General features: G+C 44.2%; 1 protein-coding gene and 1 long non-coding RNA gene across 4 annotated transcripts in view; one reads left to right on the top strand and one right to left on the bottom strand.

Annotated features, from left to right (window-relative positions):
* GLRA1 (glycine receptor alpha 1) overlaps window positions 1-22,321 on the bottom strand; it is a 41,148-nt gene that overhangs the window by 2,731 nt on the left and 16,096 nt on the right. The window contains exons 2-8 of the mRNA XM_075102658.1: window positions 22,047-22,177; window positions 18,067-18,134; window positions 9,190-9,413; window positions 5,314-5,396; window positions 4,532-4,669; window positions 3,792-4,006; window positions 2,972-3,118 (exon numbers count right to left, since the gene is read on the bottom strand). Coding sequence (XP_074958759.1) covers window positions 2,972-3,118; window positions 3,792-4,006; window positions 4,532-4,669; window positions 5,314-5,396; window positions 9,190-9,413; window positions 18,067-18,134; window positions 22,047-22,177 — 1,006 coding nt within the window. The remainder of the gene's footprint in view (window positions 1-2,971; window positions 3,119-3,791; window positions 4,007-4,531; window positions 4,670-5,313; window positions 5,397-9,189; window positions 9,414-18,066; window positions 18,135-22,046; window positions 22,178-22,321) is intronic.
* Window positions 9,853-22,321, top strand: part of LOC142061506 (uncharacterized) — a 190,358-nt gene continuing 177,889 nt past the window's right edge. For 2 of the 3 annotated variants that reach the window (XR_012662138.1, XR_012662137.1), the window contains exons 1-2: window positions 9,853-10,014; window positions 16,194-16,301. This is a non-coding gene — a long non-coding RNA (uncharacterized LOC142061506). Of the gene's footprint in view, window positions 10,015-16,193; window positions 16,302-20,059; window positions 20,960-22,321 lie in introns of those variants that run through there. The other variant, XR_012662139.1, reaches the window with a different exon arrangement.

Below are 22,321 nucleotides of genomic sequence, written 5' to 3'. Positions count from 1 at the left end.
GCAGATGAGGCACTGGCAACGAGGGTGGATGGGGACCTGGAGAGGTACAGGCAGCAGGGGCTACTTGTGACCCTCCTTCTGTGCTGTTGGCTCCTGCCAGCACCAGGTGCAGGTGGCTCAGGGGGGACGTGGGAGCCCCGAGCTGTGCTGGGGGGGTGCAGCAGGGACCAGCATCCCTTGTCTCTGGAGCATCAGGGAGAGTTTTGCAAAGGTTCGCTCTCATCCCTAACAACCCCCTTTCCTTAACTGGACTCCTTCGTGCAGCTAATAATGTGTGCATGGGCTGCAAAGGCCCAGCTTTCTGAGACTGTAGACCTTCTCATCACATCTGTATTATGGAGGTTCAGGTAAAACTGCCTCTGCTCTTCTCTGGTTGCACAAACACATATCTCTGTTTGTGTACTGACATGTGTCTGGTTTAGCCTAAATCACTTAATTCCCTAATTCACTGCATTTCTTTCCTCTCCTTGTTGCTGAGAGGCCACTGGCTGTTTTCTGTGGCTGGTTTGTATTGCCTGAGTGCTGTACCCAGGGAAGAGAAGTTAATGGTGCCTTTTTCAAGGTGCCATATCAAACGAGAAGGGCAAAAGCATCACCAGCCACACTGGGCTGGCCTCCTGGGGCTGGGTCTCCAAGTACACCCCAAGTGGGTCTGATGATGGTGTTATATTAACTAGACTGGTCCATACCTCGAAGGGACAGTAACTCTCCCTAGCCGTCACGGTCCCTTTATCTACCCATGCCAGGATCTGTCTGCCTCAGTAAATACAGAGTAGTGGGTTCAGAGAGAGGTGTCTAGTTGATCTTCCTAGTCTAGTCCTTCCCCTTCTTCCAGAGGGAAGGAGGCAAGAGGTGGCTCAGAAACTGAAAGGTCCAGCTGAAACCTGGCAATAAATATTTATTGATTTTATTTTTATTTTTTAGAGAGGAAGAAACTCTCTTAATAAGAAGAATTAGGTAACACCTAGCATCTAACGCTGAGGAAAGGAAGAAATGGATTTGTCTGGATTCACTTGTATTAATGCCAGACCGTGGCACATTATCCAGCACATAAGAACGGCTAGTAGGTTTTGATTTGGGCAGACCTAATAAATGTGGGCATGGACCAGTCATCTTCTCAGCTGCCTCCACTAGCATGGATCACTGCGATATCTCACTTGTTTTTAGTCTGGCATGTCATACCTAAACCCAGCAGAGCTACCCAGACAAGTCAGGACATCAGGACAGAGCAATTAGGTTCTTTGGCAGCTGCACTACTCCATTTGCATATTTGCAGTCAGCTCCTAGATTTCTGATGAGCCTGCAAACCTTGTTCATTTTCCTTTTGCAAGTGTGTTTGTTTATGCTTTGTTCCAATTAAATTGCTGTGAGATTGGGTAGGGATTGTAATAGCAGCCTTGCGTTCAATGGAATATCTCTGGCAAGTATCTTTCAAACTCATCTGTATATTAGTGGCTTTTTTCTCCTTATTGTTTTATCAACAGAGCAATCTGCATACAACAGCACGGATCCAGAAACAGGATGCCTGAATCCAGATGAAGAGATAAAAGCACTAAGAGGCACCCATTTTGGGTGGTTTTAGCTTTGGCTCTGTTAAGCAGGTTGCATCTTCTGAACCAAAACTGCCTTAGTTGATTTTGAGGTGGCAGAGTCTTGCTCTGGCCAGACAAAATCAATGGGTGCTGATGGTCTCATCTGTTATTTCTTTTCCCTTGCATGCGTCCAACACTTTTCATCGCTGGTCCTGACTGCTCTGGGGGCAAGTGAAAAATTATCTCCTGTTTTGCAGATAGGACAACTGAAACAAAAAGAGGCAAATCTACAAAGAGGCAGGGATTCCTGCTCCTTAGCCCCCACTGCCTCCTGGAACCATGGCAGTTCTGCAAGCACACGCTCTGAACTGCTGTAGAACAGGTTAGACCCTAAGTAAGACTTTTAATGGCTGGGACAGTGAAGCAATGGAATGGCAGATCTCTGGATGGGATGGATCACAGAGGGCTCTTTAAAATAGAGGGCAGACAAATACCTATAAGGAATATTTTAGGCAGGCCTTGGGGGACTCATAGGACCTCTCTTGAGATTCCCATCAGCAAAATTTTTCTATGTTTTGTTTTGGGTTTTTTTTCTATGTTTTTTTTTGTTTGGTTGGGGTTTTTTTCTTGTTTATATTAGTAAATATACCGGTTTTCTAATGCTAGCTTGAAGGCAGCCTCTTAGGCCTGGTGCTGAAAATTTGATACCACCTACCTGATTCTACTAGTCAATTAAGGACAATCTTTAAGTGCCTTTGATCTTGTGATCACAGTCACCTTTATGTTTCTTTAAGTGCATCCTGTGAGGTGAAATCTTTGTTGTGGTACCTCAGCCTAAAAGCTAGTAGAGTCCAGGCTGCAGGAGATGAGTGTTGATATGACGCATGCATGCTTGGGTTGGTGTCAGTCATGGTGAGTAAGCATGGAGCGAGGCTAAGGCTGAGAATAATGCTCTTTCCTTCTGAGAGGAACTTGCAGTCAGTCTGAGAAGCAGAAGCTTTTGAACATAGAGATGACAGAGACAAAAGAAGTGTCACTTACCTCCAGGCTAATGTAGGCTGTCTTGTTGAGGGATGCTGTTCTCTGATAGACATCCCTCATACCTCCCTGCCTGCCTCCCCCCAGCCCTCGCTGCGTCTTCTGAAGAGAACTCAGACCAGAATATTGCTGTGTGGAAAATGTTCTGTTGAAGACAACCCTTTTGGATTAGATTGCTTGGCTAGCTAACAAAAACCAGCTTGCTAGACTCCTGGGGTCAGCAGACTGTTAGAAGAGACACAATTCATTGAGGTAGCCCTGCTTTTTGATGTGTGACCCTCCTTAACATCTGACCATATACTGAGGACTTCCCTTGGATCTAGTGGCTCAGTTCAGTTGACTGTGTAGTGATGTTCTGCTGGGACAGATTCCAGCCATGTCCTTCATGCTTAAAGTATTACCTTATGGTGCCTCCTCTTCCTTCTGAACCTGAGCAGCTCTTTGTGCTGCCGAGACACGAAGTTGACGGCAGCATACTCTAGAAGTGCGGAGAACACAAACAGCAAGCACACAGCCATCCAGATGTCTATGGCCTTCACATAGGACACCTAGGAGTCAGAAAGAGAGACTGGCATGGGGTGGCTTCTTCACCCAAATGCCTTTTTTCTTACTGTTTTACACATTACTCCCAAGATCTTTGGGAGGAGTTGAGCAAGCCATGATATGGTTGATGTCTGTCCTTGGGTACCAAAATGTAGCTCATTTAAAAGGAATATATTACCAGGCCACTGAAAGTGCTCCTGGGCTCTTAAGTACCAATAATTACACAGTTTTTAATTTATCTGGGTATTGATTGTGATGGTTTATATGCAAACAAAATAGTAATCCAATCTGATCACACCAGAAGCCCTTCATAACAGGGAAATTCAGTACTAATATAAAGGTATGATGGTCAAGTGAGTAAAAAGCTAGCATGTAGAGCGCAAATCCATGGGTGGTTGTTGCAGGGGTTTGTAAGGTACAGAGCTCCTGGCTACTGGGAGCTGTGGTAGATCTCGGGGTGAGTGCTGAATCTTAGGGGAAGTTTTGGTGCTGCTCATAGCAACTGTGCTAAAAGTTTTGCAAGGGGGACTGCAATTTGTTCTGCTTGTCCTTAAACTGGAATAGCGCAATGGCAGCAGAATGTGTCTTTGTTGAGCAGGAGGATTTGTGTGGTGACTTACGTGCTGTCCCCAGAAAGTGCACATTTTGCCCCCCTGTGAAGATAAGTGTGTTCATTACCTTGGGCAATGATGCTCGGGAACCAGAGCTCTGCGTGGTCATAGTGAGCACTGTGGTGATCCCCAGGCCAACACGAGCAGGTGCAGCATCCATATTGATCCAGAAGGAGATCCAGGACAGAATGACAATAAGGAGGCTGGGGATGTACATCTGGATCAAGTAATAACCCATCTGCCGCTCCAGGTGGAAACGAGCTTCTATACAGGTGAACTTGCCTGTGAATGACGGGAGATACATGGAACATTACTGATAAGGCATGGTGAGCCTCATGTTTTCAGCTATTGTCTGGGGACTTCCCTTGCATTGCCTAGAACCAGAGGCTTGTTAGAGGAGGAAATTAACAGCTGTTGCCCAGTTCTGAAATACGAATGTACAACATCAACATATCAAAGAAAGCTCTTGGCAGTATTTCCTTTGTCACTAAAATTTCACCTGCTCCCTTGCATCAAAGATAAAAGAAGATGTTGGGAGAGAAGATACAGACCAAACACCCTTGAACAGATGCAGGTGTTACTGGGGACAAGAGGGTTCCACACACTTGTGTCTATTAGCTTTTTATTGACTATATATGTGTATGTTTACTGGCCATGTATCTATTGTGTATTTATACATTGTCCCTAGATGTGTAGGACAAGGTTGGTATCACCAGACTGCCATCAGTATAGAAAGAGACTCTGGCAAAACCACTATCCTGAATTCCTCTCTAATGAACCCAGCAGGTAAGGGTAAACAGCACTAACCTGTGTTGTAGTGCTTTGTGCAGTATCTCAAGTCTTTTTCTTCTTTGAGGATAAACTGAGGCAAAGTCAGCCCGTCAGCAACTTGCACGGCTCCTTTTTCTTGCCACTCAAATATAAGATCATTCATTGTGTAACCAACTGTTGAAAGGAAGGGACAAATACCATGTGAAACATTAAATACTGATCCAGAAAGGGACAGATTTGTAGAAGAGAGCTATGTTTGGAGCCAGGGTTTTACCCTGGCCTTCCTCGGCAATGCTGTAATGAATGGGAACTGGGCTGAGGCAGAACTGATATGCATATGGTAAAAGCTGGAGTAATGACCTGCACTGGAGCTGTAATGGTGTGCAATGAATTGTCTGCAATAAATCACATTTTTTCTTGAATTTGGCTTGTTGAGCTGTTTGCTATTTTTTCAAACTTGACCTCTTTCTCTGAATGAAGTAGTTCATCGTCTTTTGCTCCATTGGGATAAGCAACATGTACAAGGGACAAATGTTCATCCAGAGAGAAAAAAATACCATTTGCAGCTGAAAGCACTTTCACCTTTCTCCTCTGAAGTGAAAGGCCAATGTAAATACAAGCAAGCCAGGGCTCCTCTCGTGGGATCTTTTAAGGTTTGGCTTCTCTAGGAAATGTCACATGGTGAATGAATGGAAAATCCTGAGCAAGTCTGCCATAAAGGCTGAACTGGGAATGGATTGCATCTGGGGTCAGAGATGGCAAGGGAGATGGAAAACACATTGTCTCCTCTCCAAAACAGAGATGAGAGCAGGACTCACAGCTTTCTAGTTGCATGATGCATGTCTGTACGTCCATGGGGAAGTTCTTCAGGTCCATGGGGCAGGCCAGAGTCAGCGTGATCCTGAGGAGAGAACACAGCACGGGGAATGCCAAACAGATTGTAGTACTGGTGAGGAAGTGAACCCTCTCGGCCACCCAATGTTGCAAACAGGCTGGTACCTTGCCCAGGTCACACTGGTGCGTTGGGGGAATGACTGGTCATTTACCTCTTCTCTGCCTGTGTCTTCACACGTGGTGTTGGAAAGCATCAGAAATGCTGAGCGTTTGGGTCTGTGATATAATTCCCAGCAGAGAAGCCTGCTGCAGATTGCATTCATTGCAATGTTGTTTTGGACTGTGCAGAGCAAAGAGTTCCCACACCAAACAGTTTTGCTGCTTCTGCCTCCATTTCTTGCCTCAGGTTCACAAAAGTCTGGATTAGCAGCAAGACCAAACTCATCCTGTGGATCCCCAGATACATTTCTAGAGACCGGGATTGTTTGGAAATCTTTGAACAAAACATTTTCTGTGTTAGAAAAAAAGAAATTTCTTCAGGATCACATGTTACTTTGGGGGAAAAGAGAGACTTTGGTGGGATTTTCTGCAGGGAAAATGCCCTGTGATAAGTCAATAAGTATCTCTGTATCTTCCTGAATTCTTGGTGTGCCTTTTGAGACCTCTACTTTTGTCTCTCAAGCCCTATTTTCCACTAGGTGCAGCCTGCATTTTCTGTTGTATATTGCTGTGCTGCCCTATACCATGATCTATGCTCAAAATGTTTGTTCGGTTAAACAAGCTGATTTAAAATTATTTGATTCAGAGAGCTAGACTTGTGTTATTTTGTTTGATAACGTTGTTCCCTGGCATGTTTAGATTTTTCAGCCTTTTGCTTTGATGTAGAAATAGCAGAATTTCCTGGGTGACAGAAACTGATTTTTTTCTATCATCAGACCTACAGGAAACTTAGTAGGAGGGAAAGATAGTTTAACTTAAATCCTTATGTTGGAAGAAAGTATCTGCTTGAGTATAGAGGCGTGTTGGGACAGAAGATGTGGCAGTAGAAAGAATTGACCTGTTCAATTTTTCTTTTCATGAAAGCCACTGAATTTTCTGTATTTAAACAAACACCTTAGTAGAAGAGAGTCACCACAGCCTTGGCCTACTTTGTTTTTCTCGTCACATCTGTGGCAGGGGACTCCATCTCTGATCAATCAGAGAGAGAAGCCTTCAGTTAGAACCTCAGACAAGCCCCTTGAGAAGAAATTACTGCAAATATCCACCAGATGTGGAACAGGGGTGGCTGTATCTGTGACTAGGTCATGAGATGCTGAGCACATGCTGGAGAAGTCCGGGCTGAGAAGGGATCAGAGAGTGAAATCCTCAAGGATAATTTTGGGTGAACCCAGAGCTGAGTTTTAGACCTATGGGACAAAGTCTACATTTTTTTAAGTGCCTTGACTAGAGTCTGACTATTGCAAATAGTAGTAGCAAAGAGCCAGTTAGAAAATGGCAGAGCACTGTAGATCGAAATGTTTTTTTTAAAAGCGAAAGACTATTTCTCTTTTTGGAAATTATTTACATTGTGGTCTTCCATCATGAATGTCCCTTTCTTTTTGGTTTTCACAAGAAAATGTACTTAAAAAGAAACCAATATTTTCATTTGGAGATGAGGGAGATAGGAAAGTTCTTTTTTAAAATCATGAACTGAAGTATTTTCAAGTTTTTGCCTTGAAAACTGTGATCAGCTCAGCCACATTGCTTTGTGTCCCCTGCTAAGTCATTGCTCTGTTTTGCAGAGCAGCCCCAGGGCTGGGTGACCCATTATTCCCGCTCTGTGCTCCTGCAGATGCGCCTGGACAGGACTTTGTGCCACACTTACTGCCAAGTTGCTGGTGGCAGTTTTACTACCTGCCTGTTTTAGAAATTAAGAAACGTGAGGTTTCCACATTCCACCAATGTGCATGGCAATTCTTTTACTGTTTTGGCCATCAGGGATCTGGTCTTTGGACTGGAACCACCTTGATGTTTAATGGGGGCTGTCTACATTGCAGAATTAAGCTGTTTATTTTCCATTTTACAGCTCCATGCTGCTTTTTCTTCCCCATGGCTCCCACTGGGAGCTGCAGTGTGAGACAGGATGTGCGTACCTTGGGCAAATTTACATTATACATGAGGTAAAAAAGTCTTCAAGATAGAGATAAGCCTTCCCTCTTTAAGCTCATGAAGTTTGATCTTAATTTCATTGGTTTAAAATAAAGAGTGGATAGTGTTGGAAATGAAGTGAAGGTGGGGGTTTGGGTTTATTTCCTGTGGGAAATTCAGTACAATTAGTTAGCTTTACTGATGGATTCTGGGATCTAGCAATAAGGGGATGAATGGGAAGAGTTATTCTGAGATGACAAAGCCATGGTTCTCTACTTAGGAGTTTTCCTAATTTTTTTTGTCAGGAAATGCTGCAGTTTTCAAAACATAGTTTTTCATGGGCTTTAACAGTTTTCATGTAGCACAGCTGGTTTTAGGTGTGTGTTAGTATATCTCCAGTAATTTTACATTAGGGATCTTAAGGAATCTACTAGTGAGGAGCAGAAGTCCTTGGACTGAGAAAGGTAGAGATGAGCTAGATTCCTTCCCAGACCAACCCTTCATCTCAATATGCTTTGGCTGACCCTTTCCTGGTTATTACTTTTTTGCCTGTTGTAGAAGCAGCAGCGAGTGGTGACCATGTGACTGAAGGACCCACACCCTTCTGTTCCAACACAGACTCCTACTGATGTAAGGAGGCATTCCCCATCCTCCTTTTTTCACTAATTTTTTTCCTCTTTCTTCTGCAAATAAAACTGTTTCTGAAAATAAATTTCCCAGGCATAGTTGTGTCTTAGCAGGTCTTGAAGACAGAGCTGCCGGGGGGTGTGGAAGTACCCCCAGCTATGCAATGGTCTCTGCTGTCCCAGAGGCGGCCCAATTCATGGTGTGCAGTCTCCATGCCTTTTGAACGCACCATCCTTCTCCAAGATCCTGACTACTGGAAGGAGGCATGAAGCACAGGAAAATTTGTCTTTGTCTCAAGCTCATCATTGGTGTGTGATAGAGCACTGCCAGGCTACCCAGTCCTTTCAGATAGGCATCTTCTCATTTAAACATGAAGAAAAATACTGGTGTTTTGCATGCTTTCTTTTAAGGGGAAGCTACTAGTAAAATATTAGGACTTGAAGCTCAGGTAGCTGGTGGCACTTTCTCAGAAGGATTCCACACTTTTGCCAACCTCTTCTTGGGGTGGCTGGAGAAAGACATCTTCGCTTACAGCACATTACTCTGCTCCCACAAGGATGTGCTTAGATGTGCAAACAGTGAACTGAATACCTCACTGCTCTTAAGCACAGGTTAATGCTGGATATAAAGGTTCAGATGAAGGAGCTGGTTAATGACCTTTTGCTTTCTTTTAGCTTGTGTAGTTGTATTCAACTCAAAAAAAAAAAAAAATATTGGTCAGGGAAATAAGGATGTGTTCCACTTTCCAGAGATTTTTGTGTGAAGGAATCTGCCCCAAAAGGAGGATGAAACACTGGCATAGGCAGCCCACAGAGATTGTGGGATATCCATCATGGAGCATTTCAATATGGCAGACAAAGCCACAGCTAACCTGAGGTACTCTTGTCAATTGTCAGGAGGTGGTCACATGAGAGACCTCCAAATGCTCCTTGCCACCATGTTGCTATGACACTGTTAATCGGATGATCTCCCACTTAAAACCCCTCAATTTCTTCTGTCCAACAGCATGCTCAAAGTCTCCACTTTCTCATTTTAGGCTAGAACAGTGGGGGTTTAGCTCTGTCCTCCCTGACCTTGGTGGAGTTCTCCCCATCAAGTCACCTCACCTGATGCTGTAGAGGACATTGCCGTTTCTGGAGATCCTCAGAAGCTTGTTGTCTGTGGTAATCTCATGGAAATGGGCCCCTTTCTCATTAGCAAAGAACAAGTCAGGCTTCCAGATGGAGTCCAGCATAGAGGGGTCCAGGTCCAGAGAGTCATCAGGATATTCATTGTATGCCAGCCGCGGGTCATTCCACTGCTGTCGCAGGAAGATGTTCACTCTATAATCCTGCATGGTGTAAGCAGGGAGCAGAGAAATGCAGTTAGTGCTCAGAGCTGGCTGAAAGTCCTGAGGTGTACTAAAATAATTCTCAAAACCGCGCCATGTCTAGACCTACATTTCCAAGCTATGGCATGCCTTCTTGGCATTATTTCTCAAGGAGCCGTCATTATTTTTAGCTCTGTAGCTTGCAGCCATCTCATAGCCTGAGCAGCTGCCTATCCTTGTGTCCCTCCATCGCAGCAATCATCAGCTGTGTGTGAAGTGCCAAGACCTCTAATCTGAACCCTGGGGCTGGAGAAGTGGTGTTCAGTTGCAGGGGTCGTAAGGGCTGGTGTCAGCAACATGACTGTTGCAGAGGATTAAGGGGGAAAGGATGTTGAAGTCAACTTCCTTTCAGTGTTGAACCATCCTATATTGTGACTATTTATGTTTCTTCCAGACTTGTAAAAATAAAAGGCAGAGAGAGACAGGCAGTCCACGGAAGGGATGTTCCCCATGTGTTCACTAACATAAAGGTAACTCAGATGAATTTACGGGTGCAACTGCCCTTGGTGAGAGTATGTGAACCTGGGACGGATGTGCATGAAGTCTGCTTTCCTAATCCTAAGTGAGTGTTCTGGGTTTCCCTCTCTAATGTCTAAATGCTGTAAGTGCCACATATTTTATAGGATGACTGTCTTCTTTAATTGACACTAGTCCCCCAGCACTATGCAAAATGATATCTGCCTTGTAACTGTGTGTCTTACAGCTCCCCTGAGCTCCCCAGGTCAAGGCTGACTGCTGATGTCTAGCTCAGACACTCTCCTGGACAATTAAAGGCAGTTTCTGTTCTCTCTGTCTGACCAATAACTTCCCAGGGTGATCTGCATGCCCCTTTTCTGCTAAATTTCAGGTAAGAAAGTAAGCCAACGAATTGAAATGGGGAGAGGACATGCCAGCTATCAGGAGAGGGATAAAAAGCTCCATGTCCATAAATTAATTGACATTTTCTAAGTTTAGAGGCAGACTGCATCTGAAGAACAGCATATAATAAACCATTTTCACTGCCCTGGCCCAAAATAATAGTTGCTATCATGATTAAAGGTTTCTTTGGTGCCTTTCTAATACTAATATACTTTGAAAACTTTTATTAACAGACAGTTAATGGAGGGTGTCTGACGTGCTTATAGGTATCCAATACCTGCTGCAGCCACTAGGACCTTTCTTTCGGTGAGATTATTTGGCATCTCTGAGGAGATCTCTCTGACTCTGCCATCAGGTCTGTTCTTTCCATCTGGAGAACACAAACCTCTGGAGTTGAAGGGTGCACATGGAGAAGAGTTTTTCTGATGTTGCTGCCTCAAGTGCTCACTTGACTGTGAACCTACAGCCTCTTGTCCAGGAGGACATGACTCATGTGGAGTCCAGTCACAATGGGGGGTTGGGAGAGGATGGTGTCTCAGGTACTTTGTGTTTTGGGATGGGGTAGTTCTTAGCCAAGCCCAAGGTCTAGAATCTCTTTCGGGCCTCTTAGTGCCATCTGCATCCTCAGAGCACAGAAGCTGCTAATGACATTAATGATTGTGAGAACAGGAAATGGACCAAGGACTTGATGCTAAAAGGAGCAGAGCTCTGAACATGAAAAAGAGTTGCAACACTCTCTCCTCTGCTGATATTCCAAATGTCACCTCCACAAGTCCTAGTGCATCCCTCTGACTTAATTATTGATCTCTGTCCATCCTGGATAATGTGTCTTGAGAAAATGTGAATAGCTGTAGACAGCTAGGAACCAGGGTCTTGGCTCAGGACTAGCCAATCACGCAAACCTGGAAAAGGAATGCAACCCTGAATCTCCACTTTCCATGGCACACAGCAGCTCCCCGAACAACTTGTACGCTTTCAGTTCTCCCTTTTCTGTGTGTAAAGATCTGCAGCCATTGCAGTGAGGGGAAATCAATGTCACTGACCTAATAGGTAAAAAGCAAAAGGTTGTTTTGCTTATTCAGCTACAAATAGGCTGCATGCTAGCAGGTCAGCTCCACTTGGGGGCTTATGTCATGTACAAAACAAATTAAACTCATGTTTGGAAGAAACTTCAGTGGTAGCTGCCCAGAAGTGTCTCAGCCTGATGGAGTGTTGGAAGGGGGAGGAAATTGAGCCAATCTCTCTACAGCAGCCTGTGTTGCTGCAGGTAAGCTTTGTTGCTGGAGTAAATTCACTGCTTCTGCTCCAAAATTTGCCATAAGGAAAGGAGAGAGTGAGAAGAGAGGTGTAGTGTGGTTTACATTGCCTCCACAGCAGGCACAAGAGGCCATAGGACAGAATGACTGCCATAGTCTTCATCACCATGATAAAGGATCTTAATTACATGCTTGTGGGCCAAATGAAAATTAACTTCTCACAGTAGATGGCTGTAAGAAGGCCCGTCCTAATTCTTCTCCAGAAACCAAGTGCCCTGTACTCACGTCCTACATGGGAACAGTCCAGGGGCATGTCGCAGATGTGTGGTGTGAGAGACTGCACTGCCTCCGTTCAGCGGTGCGGTAGCCCTGGTGCATGCTATTCTTTGTGCTCCTCCTTTGGAGACAAGGGTTTGCAGTGGCTATGTCTCTATTTTGGAATATAGACACCTGAGCATCTATCTATGTTGTGATATAAAAAAGGCAAGGACAAAGAAATATAATACATGCACTGAATGCAATTATCTGGCTTTGTCATTTCACGGCATTTATATTTTATCTCTGTGTGTGTGTGTTTATGAAGATCTTCCTTCTCAGTGGGTTTATTCCACAGTCCTGGCCTGGCCATCGAGAGTGGTTGCTTCCTCCCAGATGCCTTTTCCCTTATGACAGACAGCTGCACTGCACAGTAGCTAGTATTGAAGGTGCTGGGCAGCCTTTTAGATTTCTTGTGTCTAGGCTTATTTGAACATAAATGTAAAAACAAGCACTGTGACTGCAAAAGGGACATGACACTGCCTGAGGGGCCAGCAGAAGGCATGGAGAGCAAATGGGGTATGTCTGTGACATAGCCTAAGACAAGGGTTGCAGTATTCTGTACCAGCTAAAGGAAACTGTGTTGAAAGCTTCGTGCCTAGGCATTACAGTCAAACTGAGAATTGATGAGCGGAACAACACTCGTTCATTGGCTACCTGGAGATATACAGTGTTTCTTCTGGATGCTGTTGTGTGAGATCTTACTTAGCACCACCAAGAAGTCTGCAGTTATTCCTAAATGATGGACAGAACAGACCAATTTCTGATGTGAACTTTGAAGGAAAAAAAACCAAAGGTTTTACTGGGGCTGCAAACTCAGCAAAAAAAATTTCTTTCTCCATATACTTCTTATCACTTGAGTTACTCATTTGTGTGCCAATCACATCCAGGCATTGATTATCTTGTGCAGCCTGTTCCTCTGGCTGGCTTGGGAGTGGCAAGCAGCAACTCTGTGTTGTGAAGGCATTCAGGAGCTTTGCAATTTGGCACAAAGGCATTTTGCTCCCAAGGGGGAAATGAGACAGGGCAGGAAGAAAATGTGAAGCGATCAAAGTAGTTCAATCTGATAATGCTGAAATGAAATTCTGCTTAGTGGCCTCGCAAGGAGCCAAGGAAATGGAAGATTATTTCAGACTGTTCCTTCCCAAGATACCCCAGTCTTGGCATCTGATGATGAGTGAGCTGATGAAGGCAGTGGCAGGCTGGAGGTAGTGCTGTGAAGAAGGGATGGAAGCTGTCAGGAAACTCAACAGGTTTCAGCCCCTGACTCAGGGGTTCTGTCAGACCAGCCTCTGCACTGAACAGTTTCGGTGAGAGACTTCACTTTGATAAACTTACATTTTGCTGATGGAAAAACACAGGGTAGAGACTAAAATCCCTCAGGAGGAGAGTCTGTTATCCCACCTGGACAGCAGAGCACAAGGGGCTTTATTTACATTGGGTTCATTCTCTAGAGAGGGAATGAACAAACATTGTTAAGGCTCCCTGCCCTGCGAAGGAGCTCTACAACTGAGTGATTGTAAAAAAAAAAAAAAAAAAAAAAAAAAGCCCTCCATTCCCCCCAAAACCAACCACACAAAAAAACCCCATACTGGGAGAAGACCTTGGAAAGGTTAATAAGGGGCCTCTTACCTTGCCACAGCTGTAGCCAAGTAGCTAATCTGAAGCCTGGTGTGAAGGACACAGCTGGGACAAAGGAAGGAATTGTTGCTGAGGAAGAAGTCTGTTGCTTGATGAAGGTAGGTATGTGGTAGAGGGGTGGGAGTAGTACTCTGGTGCTTAATATGTGTGGGTTTTTTGTTCTGGAACCTAAAGCAGAAGGTTTTTCAGGGCTTTCCTACAAAAGAAGGGGAAGCCATATTCCTCCTGATGAAGGATGAAACTGCTGGAGGGTTGGGCTGTAGCTACTCTCCTGAGTGTCAAGCTTAGGAATTTAGTAGTGAGGTCTTGTGCTTCAGCTTGTGGTTTTTTATGTCCTTGTATTTAAGTTTCATAGTCTTATTTTGTGGCTTTTTTCCCCCTTCCCTCCTCCACTCATTGCAAAGACAAACTTCAACCATAAACATGGCCAAAACACTGCAGGCCTAACATTGAAACTGCAGCAGACGGTGAGGTGTTGTGAAAACCTTTTCATTTTGTGTTGTATGACTTGTTACATGCTTATTATCTCTGTGGGGATGATGTCTGGGTTTAAGAATAACTGACTGCAGACAACTAAGCTTAAAACTTAGCCTTTGCTACAGGCTTTGTGCATTGATAGTTATGTCTTTCACTGACCTTGGGGTGAGTGGGCTTGCTATTAAACGTGACCCATGTGCTTCATCAGTCATATTTGCTGTCTGCTGCACCGTGGCTTGTGAAGCTGGAGTGCATTGCTTAGTCTGTTTTGTGGGATGGTTTCTTATTTCATTGGAAAGCTCACGTACAGATGTCTCTGAACAAGCATTTAACATTTGGACAGTTGCAGCCTCCAGCTTCTCCTGTCCTTAGGAGATGCTGGGAGACGAACTGTGGCTGTGTTGCAGCTGGCTGGAAGGTTACATTTGGTTTGCTCTCATGCATAACTATGGCATGAAGTCAGCAGAAATAAATCTGCATATATATACTGTACCTAGGGAAGCCTGTGCTGGCTGTTTTGTGATTTTCTTTATTTTACACTCTCTTGTTTGCTATGTGTGGACCCTTTTTAAAATACAGGACTGGGAGGTGTCATCTTAGGCCTGAGTCTATCTCCTACCAACTCTAGGTGATGATAAAAAAAAAAAAATTCCTCCTTCTCCATGTATCTTCACTATATACAAATTGTTCCCAACTGTCAAAGCCAGTGAGAGATCCATAAAACTTCTCCATTGGAAGAGAGATTAAGGGTATTGTTTGACTCCAGGTTTGCTGTTATAGCAGGAAATCTGTTAGATTAAATGCTCAGATAATCCTACCACCTGTCTCATGCTACAAGTAAAGCCAAAGCTGGTGCAGTTTATTCACTTAAAGCCAAGATCGTGTTCCCTGGGTGCTTGACTTAGTTTCATTTTGAATAAAGAATATGTAGCTTTACTATAAGTTTCCTATCCTGGTATGGCTGCGGGGGGAAAGGTGTTTATACTTTGGAAGAGCAAAAAGGGATTTAACACTTTGTGGTTGGGAGTGGGAGTTGTTTGGTGTTTTTAATAAAAATAAGTGGATAGGGTGGATGCATCTTGCATTTGTCCTCTGGAATCCCTTTCTGTTGGATGCACTATTGTAATGCTTTGGGACAGAAGAAGGCTGTCTGGCCTTGCCCTGGCTGTTGTAGCTGGTAGTATCTTTCCCCTTGAAGCACTTGTTGGGTTTACAGGGGTATGTTCCCAATCGCAGGTTCCCTGGTCCTTACAGCAGATTGCAAGTGAGGTTGATGGATGTAAATTATGAGCCACAATCTAACAAAAATGTCCAACTGATTATGTGTACCACTAGAGACTTTTATGTTGGGTCTATAGTTCTGCAGGATGCTTAAAGGAGTTTAGTTCACTCTCTCTAATGTCAGCTCTGCTTTGGGGAATTCAGTTTGGCGGATGACTTCTCCCTGTGCCCCCCCCCCCGGTTTTCTGGTGTCCATTTCTTGCCTTTTTCATTTTGAACTTTTGTGGGGCAAATATCAGCTTTCTGCCCACTCTGGGAGTTCTGTACCTTCTCCCAGTCCCAACTCATAATCCTCCCTTCTGAGGTTTGTAGACCCAAGTGGCTGCATCAAATGCTTGGTTTGTTCTATTTTCCTGTATTTTCTTCTCTTCCTCTACCTTCCATGATGCCTCAAACTGTAAGTGAGAATTCACCTCCAATTTCTCTAATCTTCTGCATTGTGGCCTCATGATTTACGCTGACTTTTGAGATTCAGGCACTGAAAACTTAAATGGCAGCAGTGATATTTTCTGTAGGAACTAAGAGCCCCACTACGGATATATTTTAAGAGATTCTCTAATTGTGTGTGTGGTATCCATAAAAACCTGTGGCTCTTCTCCTGCAGGTAGCAGTGCAATAGTAACCAAATATAAAATGACATAGTATTCTGAACCTGGCCAGGCTTAGTGTGCCTAATAATTGAGGTTTAAACCATAATGTTATTCTTCTTCTTTTGGCCATTGAAGCAGCTGGGGGAGCGTTACCATCATCAGTCCCAGGGCTTAGTGATACACTACTGCTATCTTTATGGTAAAATGTTGAATTGACTTTCTCCCTGCTCCCTTCCCCCCCCTCCCCCAGCTGCCCCCCGGATATTTGATCACTTGCTTGACTTCAAAGTAATCAGGTCTGTCTCAAAATCCCTTCATGACAGGACCTTCTGCCCTTCCCAGAAACTGATGGGGAACTGATGCTGCCTGTTTGACCTGCTGCATCCTCAAATGGAGGGGGGAGTCTGGCTTCTCTGCAGAGTAAATACCAGGTTAGTGAATCCCAAAGACCACTCTCACTTGCTGGGCTCTCATTTTCAGATGTTTCTGTACCTGTGTTGCTTGTGTTCTCATCAGCATTTACAAGCAGAACTGCTGTCCCCAAAGAAACACATTATATTAGGTTGTGCACAATGCTGTGTCAGCCTGACATCTGGACTAGCTTGTCAGAGCTGGCTTGGGTATTTCTAGACAAGGCAATGTGCCCAGAGGGTGTTCTTGGGTTCCCATGGGAACTTTTTCTATGGAAGATAGACTATGAAATGAGTGGCATCTGGAGAGGATAGCAAGTCCCTGCAGCGTGTCTTGGAGGTGAACTGCATCTTTTTCTCTCATGCTAGTCTATGCTAATTTTATGGAGCATCCTGCATACTGGGATCCCGTGACATCTTTGTATGACTGCTCCAATGCACCTTGCAATGTAGGACAGATATATTGAAAAACATGTCATTGTAACGTGCTCTGTACACTGCACAGGGATCCCTTGTGGGCCTGCTCCTCTCCCTTGCAGTCTGTCGATCACCTCTGCTAGATTGTGTAGGAACAGACAATTTATTGCCTGTAACACCAGAGGAGGTATCCAGTAAAACAGTACATTAGGAACAGATGTGTATTTTGGTTCTAGTCCTTTCTCATTTGCTTTATATACAAATGAATCCATGAATACAATCCTTGCCTATGAACTCTGACAAATCCTGCAATCTAACTATGAGATGTGTTTCTTTGTGCTTGGACAGAGTAACAGCTTTTTTTTTTTTTCTACTACTGGAACTGAACTGTCCTCAATCCCAAACACTTCCAGAAGAATGGTACAGTGTTAGAAGAGGCTCATAACCCCAGGCATATAGGTCTTGATCTCCTCCGACAGTGGCGTGCACGACAAGCAACTTGTTCAATTCAAGAGGTGTGATCTATATGTAAAGCCTATAACATCCTGCCTGAATGCACAAAACACATGAAGCTGGAGTCTTGCATCCTTCATTCAACAGCTTTTCTAGAAAAAGTATTACCAAAGAGTAATTAAACACCATATTTCTGGATTACCTTTAATTAGCACAGAGGTAAGGCACTGCACCTCCAGAGTTTTCCTTTGCTGTTCACTGATTATGTCACAACCAATCTTTAATAGTTTTCAGATGGAGCAATTACCTCCTGTGCTTGTGATCCTCTGCTCCTAGTATCTTGCCAATTAGATACAGCCTTTAGCAGTGTTCGATAATTTTGTCTGCAGTGAGCCTTAACTTGCAAATACTGTTTTTGATTTTTTTAATTAAAAAAAAAATCCTTGTCGAATGGAAATACGTCTCCAAGAAAATAATCATCTAGTGATTCTCTTAATCTTTGGGAATCTGAAATCTGGTGCAGAAGGAATTCGAGTTCAGCTGAATTCACTTCACTTAAAGTGATGATTCAAACTTCTGGATTTCTGTGCATTTAAACACAAAGTATCTGCAACTCCCTCTGAGCTTGGAGCCTTAGGCAAGTCTTCAGAAAAGACTGTTTCCTTTTCTGACCCTTAAACTTTTCCTGTACAGTGTTTTCATAGAGATGCACATAGAGACGGTGTGATCTTCAACTACATGCAGTGCGAGTCTTATGTGGTGACCATTAATTTACTCAAAACTCAGGTAAAATTGGGAACACGGAGACAATATTTTCCTCTGGTCACACTAAAGAGAAGTGTGATGCTGCATTTGCTGGGAGTGCAATGAGGCTGAGCAGCTGTGCTGTGATTTATTTTTTTTTTTTTTTACTTACCATAGTTGTTTCTGCAATCGAACCAAAGCTGTTGATGAAAATGTTGCAGCTGACGTTCACTGGTGGGCCTGCATGACAAATACAGATTGGAACAGCAGTTCACCATGTGCTTCTAAGGCGAAGTATTTTCACCCTGTAGTATTAAAACCTATTGTGGGAACAGGGTGACTGAGGGGTGGATATGGGAATAAGGTCTGGATGACCCACTTAGTCTAGTCTTGGTTCTAATGCAAGTTTGACATCAGATGATGCTTTTGCTTTGCATCTGTTCCTCTGTTTCAGAGACTGTTTATATATCTCTTCTGTGAACTGTTTTGATGAAAAGGAATAGATTATAGCCAGGCAGGACAGCTTTCTAGATATCTTGACGTTGCTGTATGGGTGCCAAGCTCACCTTGAACATGATGGCAATGTATCCCAGAAAAGAGCTGAAAGACTGTTGACAGACCCTCTTGTTTAGAGCTCTATACTTTCAGATGCTTTAAATGAGTACTTTAAATGATTCTAAATTAGACCACATGCTCCCTAACGGAGCCAGTGCAGCAGAGTGTGCTGTAGGGATCAGGTTGGGTAAAGGAGCAAGTACCCTGTGTGGTACTAGTGGTGTCTGCTAAGGCTCACAGCTGGATAGGAGACATCAGGGCCCTGCCAGCAGAAATTCTCTGTCCTGTTTTGGGAGAGGGTGCTCACAGACTTTGGGCTATGCCTCTCCTGGACTTTATTTGCTTTCAGACCAAAGCTTTGCTTAGCTTGCCTGTATTAGAAAAGTTCAGGGGCCACCAAAAGAGGGGACTGAGGATTAAGGGATGAAAAGATTGTGGTTAGAGGTTATGGGTGTCAGCTTGTTCATGTGCTACTGGTCCCAAATGTATCAGTATGACTGGAAGTGAATGACAATATTGCCTGGAAAATTTGAGGTGAAAATGCTGCATTTGGACTGAGGGAGATGTCAAGAGCTGCAGTTCAGCACAACACAAACAGCTGGAGAATGTTTTGGAACCAGAAGCATTCTGGTGCTTGGCAAACTGTTGGCTTGCCCTCATAGGAGAGGATCTTTGTAGAGCCTTACCAAGGGGAGGGGAAAAGCAAAAGGGGCACCTGTTGCTCTAGGGGCTCCCGAAGGAGCTGCTACTGGTCCTGCCCAGTGTGTGGTGGGGAAAGGAAGCCCAGCAAAGAGCAGAGAATACCCACCAAGAACCAAGGTCCCCTTTTAACACTGGGGAGTTAATCTCCTATCATTCCTGTGACAGATGCTTCTGGGAAGATAAGATCTATGGAAGTGGTGAATGTGGGTTTTTTAGATTATTTCCCCATCCTTTATGGAGATGAGGATGGTGTCTGCATTTCAAACACTGCGTGATGGCTCAGCCTTGGGAGTGAGGCTTGCCCCCTAAGGCCACATCTGCAGTCTGGCAGCTGCTGCAAGACGAAATACTGGGAAGGGGGGGAGGAATGGCTTTGACAAGAGGCTTGTGCCTCTAATCAGTGCAAACTTCCTCCTGTGTGGAAATTAATGGAATATCATGATTGCTAAGTAACATTTGGAGCTTGGTTTACTCCTCTTCATTTCCCTTTCCTCCTCTCCTACTTTGGCTTCTTCTGAAACTTTGTGCCTGTCCTCTGCAGGAGTGGGATTGCAGCCACGTATCAGCAATGCTCTCTATGGCTGGGATTTTCTTGGTTCCAGTCCCAGGCAATCTGAGCAGGCTTCTGTCTAAGCAGCTCCCAAGCAGCCCTTTGCCAGCGCAGCAGCAGCTCACATAATATTCAATCTGTGCAGCTCTTCCTCCAGACTGTTAAACGTAGGCATGGGCTAAAATATCAGATACAAAATGGTGGGGTGTTTTTGCCTCTTTCACCAGCCCCTCTTATCCAACAGGCTTGTGAAGTTTTTCCAGCAGCTGCAAGCACACATTTGATCAGGCTTTAACACTTATTTCACCCCTTCTGTAGTGTTCCCATTAAGCTCAGGAGTAACAGTTGTCTTCTTTAGATCCATCTCATGAACCATACAGAAGATACATGTGCATGCGACTTCCCTTCCCAGAGGGCACAGCACAAGAAAAATGCTGAGCTGACCTCCTGGCTGACTGCATGTGCTCATGGCTCTGACATGCATGGAAGATTTTGGCCCTCCTCTTCCTGATATGAAGTTGAGTGTGGGATGAGCTGGGCCCACTGCCTGGAAGACGACTCTCCTTGGGGCAGCCCAGCTCTTGTTGAGGCACTGTACTCTTCCCAGTGCATCCAAGGTGGGCTGTGAGCACTCTGCAGGGTTTTAGGTTGTGTGAGGCTCTAGAAACTTCCCTGCCTACCACTGAAATGCATCACCTCTGCAGAGGGATGTAGCTGTGAGGAATATAGATTTCCAGCAACAGGGTTAAGGGTACAGCCTCAGTGAGAGGTCCCTTGTCCCATACCTGCTGGCTTCAGCTCTGCCCCTGCCTGCCTGACTTCATCCTCCATCTTAAACCAAAGCCCAAATGCTTCTTCCTTCTTCTCAGAATGTGAATCCCCAGCTAAGTCCAGACTTTAATGCATTTTTTGAAAAGCTGCAATCTTCTTTTTGTTAATCTTTCCCTCCCCAAAAATCAATCTGATACGGATCTTCGGTATTATTTTAATTTAGATCTAAGCCATTAAAATGTCCTTATGAGTTACTGCAGTTAATTTAAATGACATGCTTTGAGAGCTACAACCTCAAGCTCTGTAAAACACCTCCTATGCCTCCCATATAAACTGGAGCCTGATTTATGTGTGGGAGGCTAAGCCAGCAAAACTGCCCTGTGGGGAAGGTGTAGTTCATTGAAATAAAACTGAAATTAAATTATCTGAAATAAAAATGCAATACAGCTGCCTTGAGCAGGAAGATAATGTATACATTTCATTAAATATTTAAGTTTAATTTCTTTTGTGTGTGTGTGCATAATTTAGTGGTAGGCAGGTTTAAAGAGTGGTTTTTTAACTCTTTGTGATTTTGATAAAACCAGCAGTGTGTTCTGTTGCCTAGTTGATTACTAGGACATAAGCTTCCCACCTATCTTCGGATTTAAAAGCCCAGAATAGAGCTTATTTCTTGAAGCTGGATGGCAGGTGCTGTCACTATGATTAATGGGTCCTGGGAGCCCTATGTTAGCATTGCCAGTGACTCTTGGGGCAAGGAGGAATTGGTGGTAGGAAAAAAAAAAAAAGTGAATGAAATGAGCACTGAAGAAGGCTAGACAGTGGCTGAGAGGGGGTAGGTCCTGCTTTATTTCTGGTTGTGATTCAAGGGCAAACAGCTCTGTGAATGTGAGCTTGGTTTAAAAAAAAAAAATCCCAGAAACCTCACCCTTGATAGAAGAGTTGTTTTCAGGAGCAAAGAAAGATGTTCTGTTGCCTCTTCCAAGGCCTGCTTCTGTGCTGTTTGGCTGCCAGTGGGTACAAGACAAACTGGGGAAATCAGGTGTAAAATGCAACTGTTGTGATGGGGCTGTGTTGGTCACTAGCTTAAGAGTTCCTCTACTATGGGGACAGTCATGGGTCAGAGCTGCCCTGGCATCTTGCTGAATTCCTCCGGAGCTGATGGGAAAGACTCCTGTTGACTTTGGTGGCTGTAAGGAGGGACCACTGTCAGAAGGTGCTGTGGGCAGTGACTTAGGGGGAAAGTTGAAGGGTTTTCTCCTAATCCATAAGATGTTCATCTCCCCGCTGGTCACTTCTTGGTTTGGCAAGATCCCCGATCCCTCAATGTGTTGATATTGAAGTGCTTCCTGCATGTAAAGGTATTATGAGGTTGTTTGCATTCTGAATGGAAATTGGATGCCTTTTCAGATGTCTACAAGGGATTGAGATGCCAAATCTATCATTATCATACATATTTCATATAAACATAAAGATTGTTCATATTCTATATACAGTCAGGGAGGTATTCATGAAGGTTGCATGCAGTTTTTGGTCCCAAAATGGAACAAAGCCACAAAAGCAGGGTTTTTGCATACCTTTAAAATTTGGCCTGATCCTGGCATCATATCCTGAAGTTCGCCCCATCAACTTATCCAAGAAGTCAGAAGGAGACATGGGTTTAGGGGCTGATCGTGCTGCTGCTTCAGCTTCTTTGGAGGCTGCCAGGCTGTGTGAGTAAAAAGAGAGGAGGTTTTAGCGTACATCCCATACTGGGAAGTGTTTGGGGTCCAGAAACTGAGCAGTCAGCATCTCATTCCTGCTGTGAAGGATAGGTACCCATGTGAATTCCTAATGAAGCTAGTCTCTGCTA

This window comes from Phalacrocorax aristotelis, chromosome 8 (assembly GCF_949628215.1).
Source record: "Phalacrocorax aristotelis chromosome 8, bGulAri2.1, whole genome shotgun sequence".
Classification (NCBI taxonomy): domain Eukaryota; kingdom Metazoa; phylum Chordata; class Aves; order Suliformes; family Phalacrocoracidae; genus Phalacrocorax; species Phalacrocorax aristotelis.
This window is presented reverse-complemented; position numbering and strand designations above follow the sequence as displayed.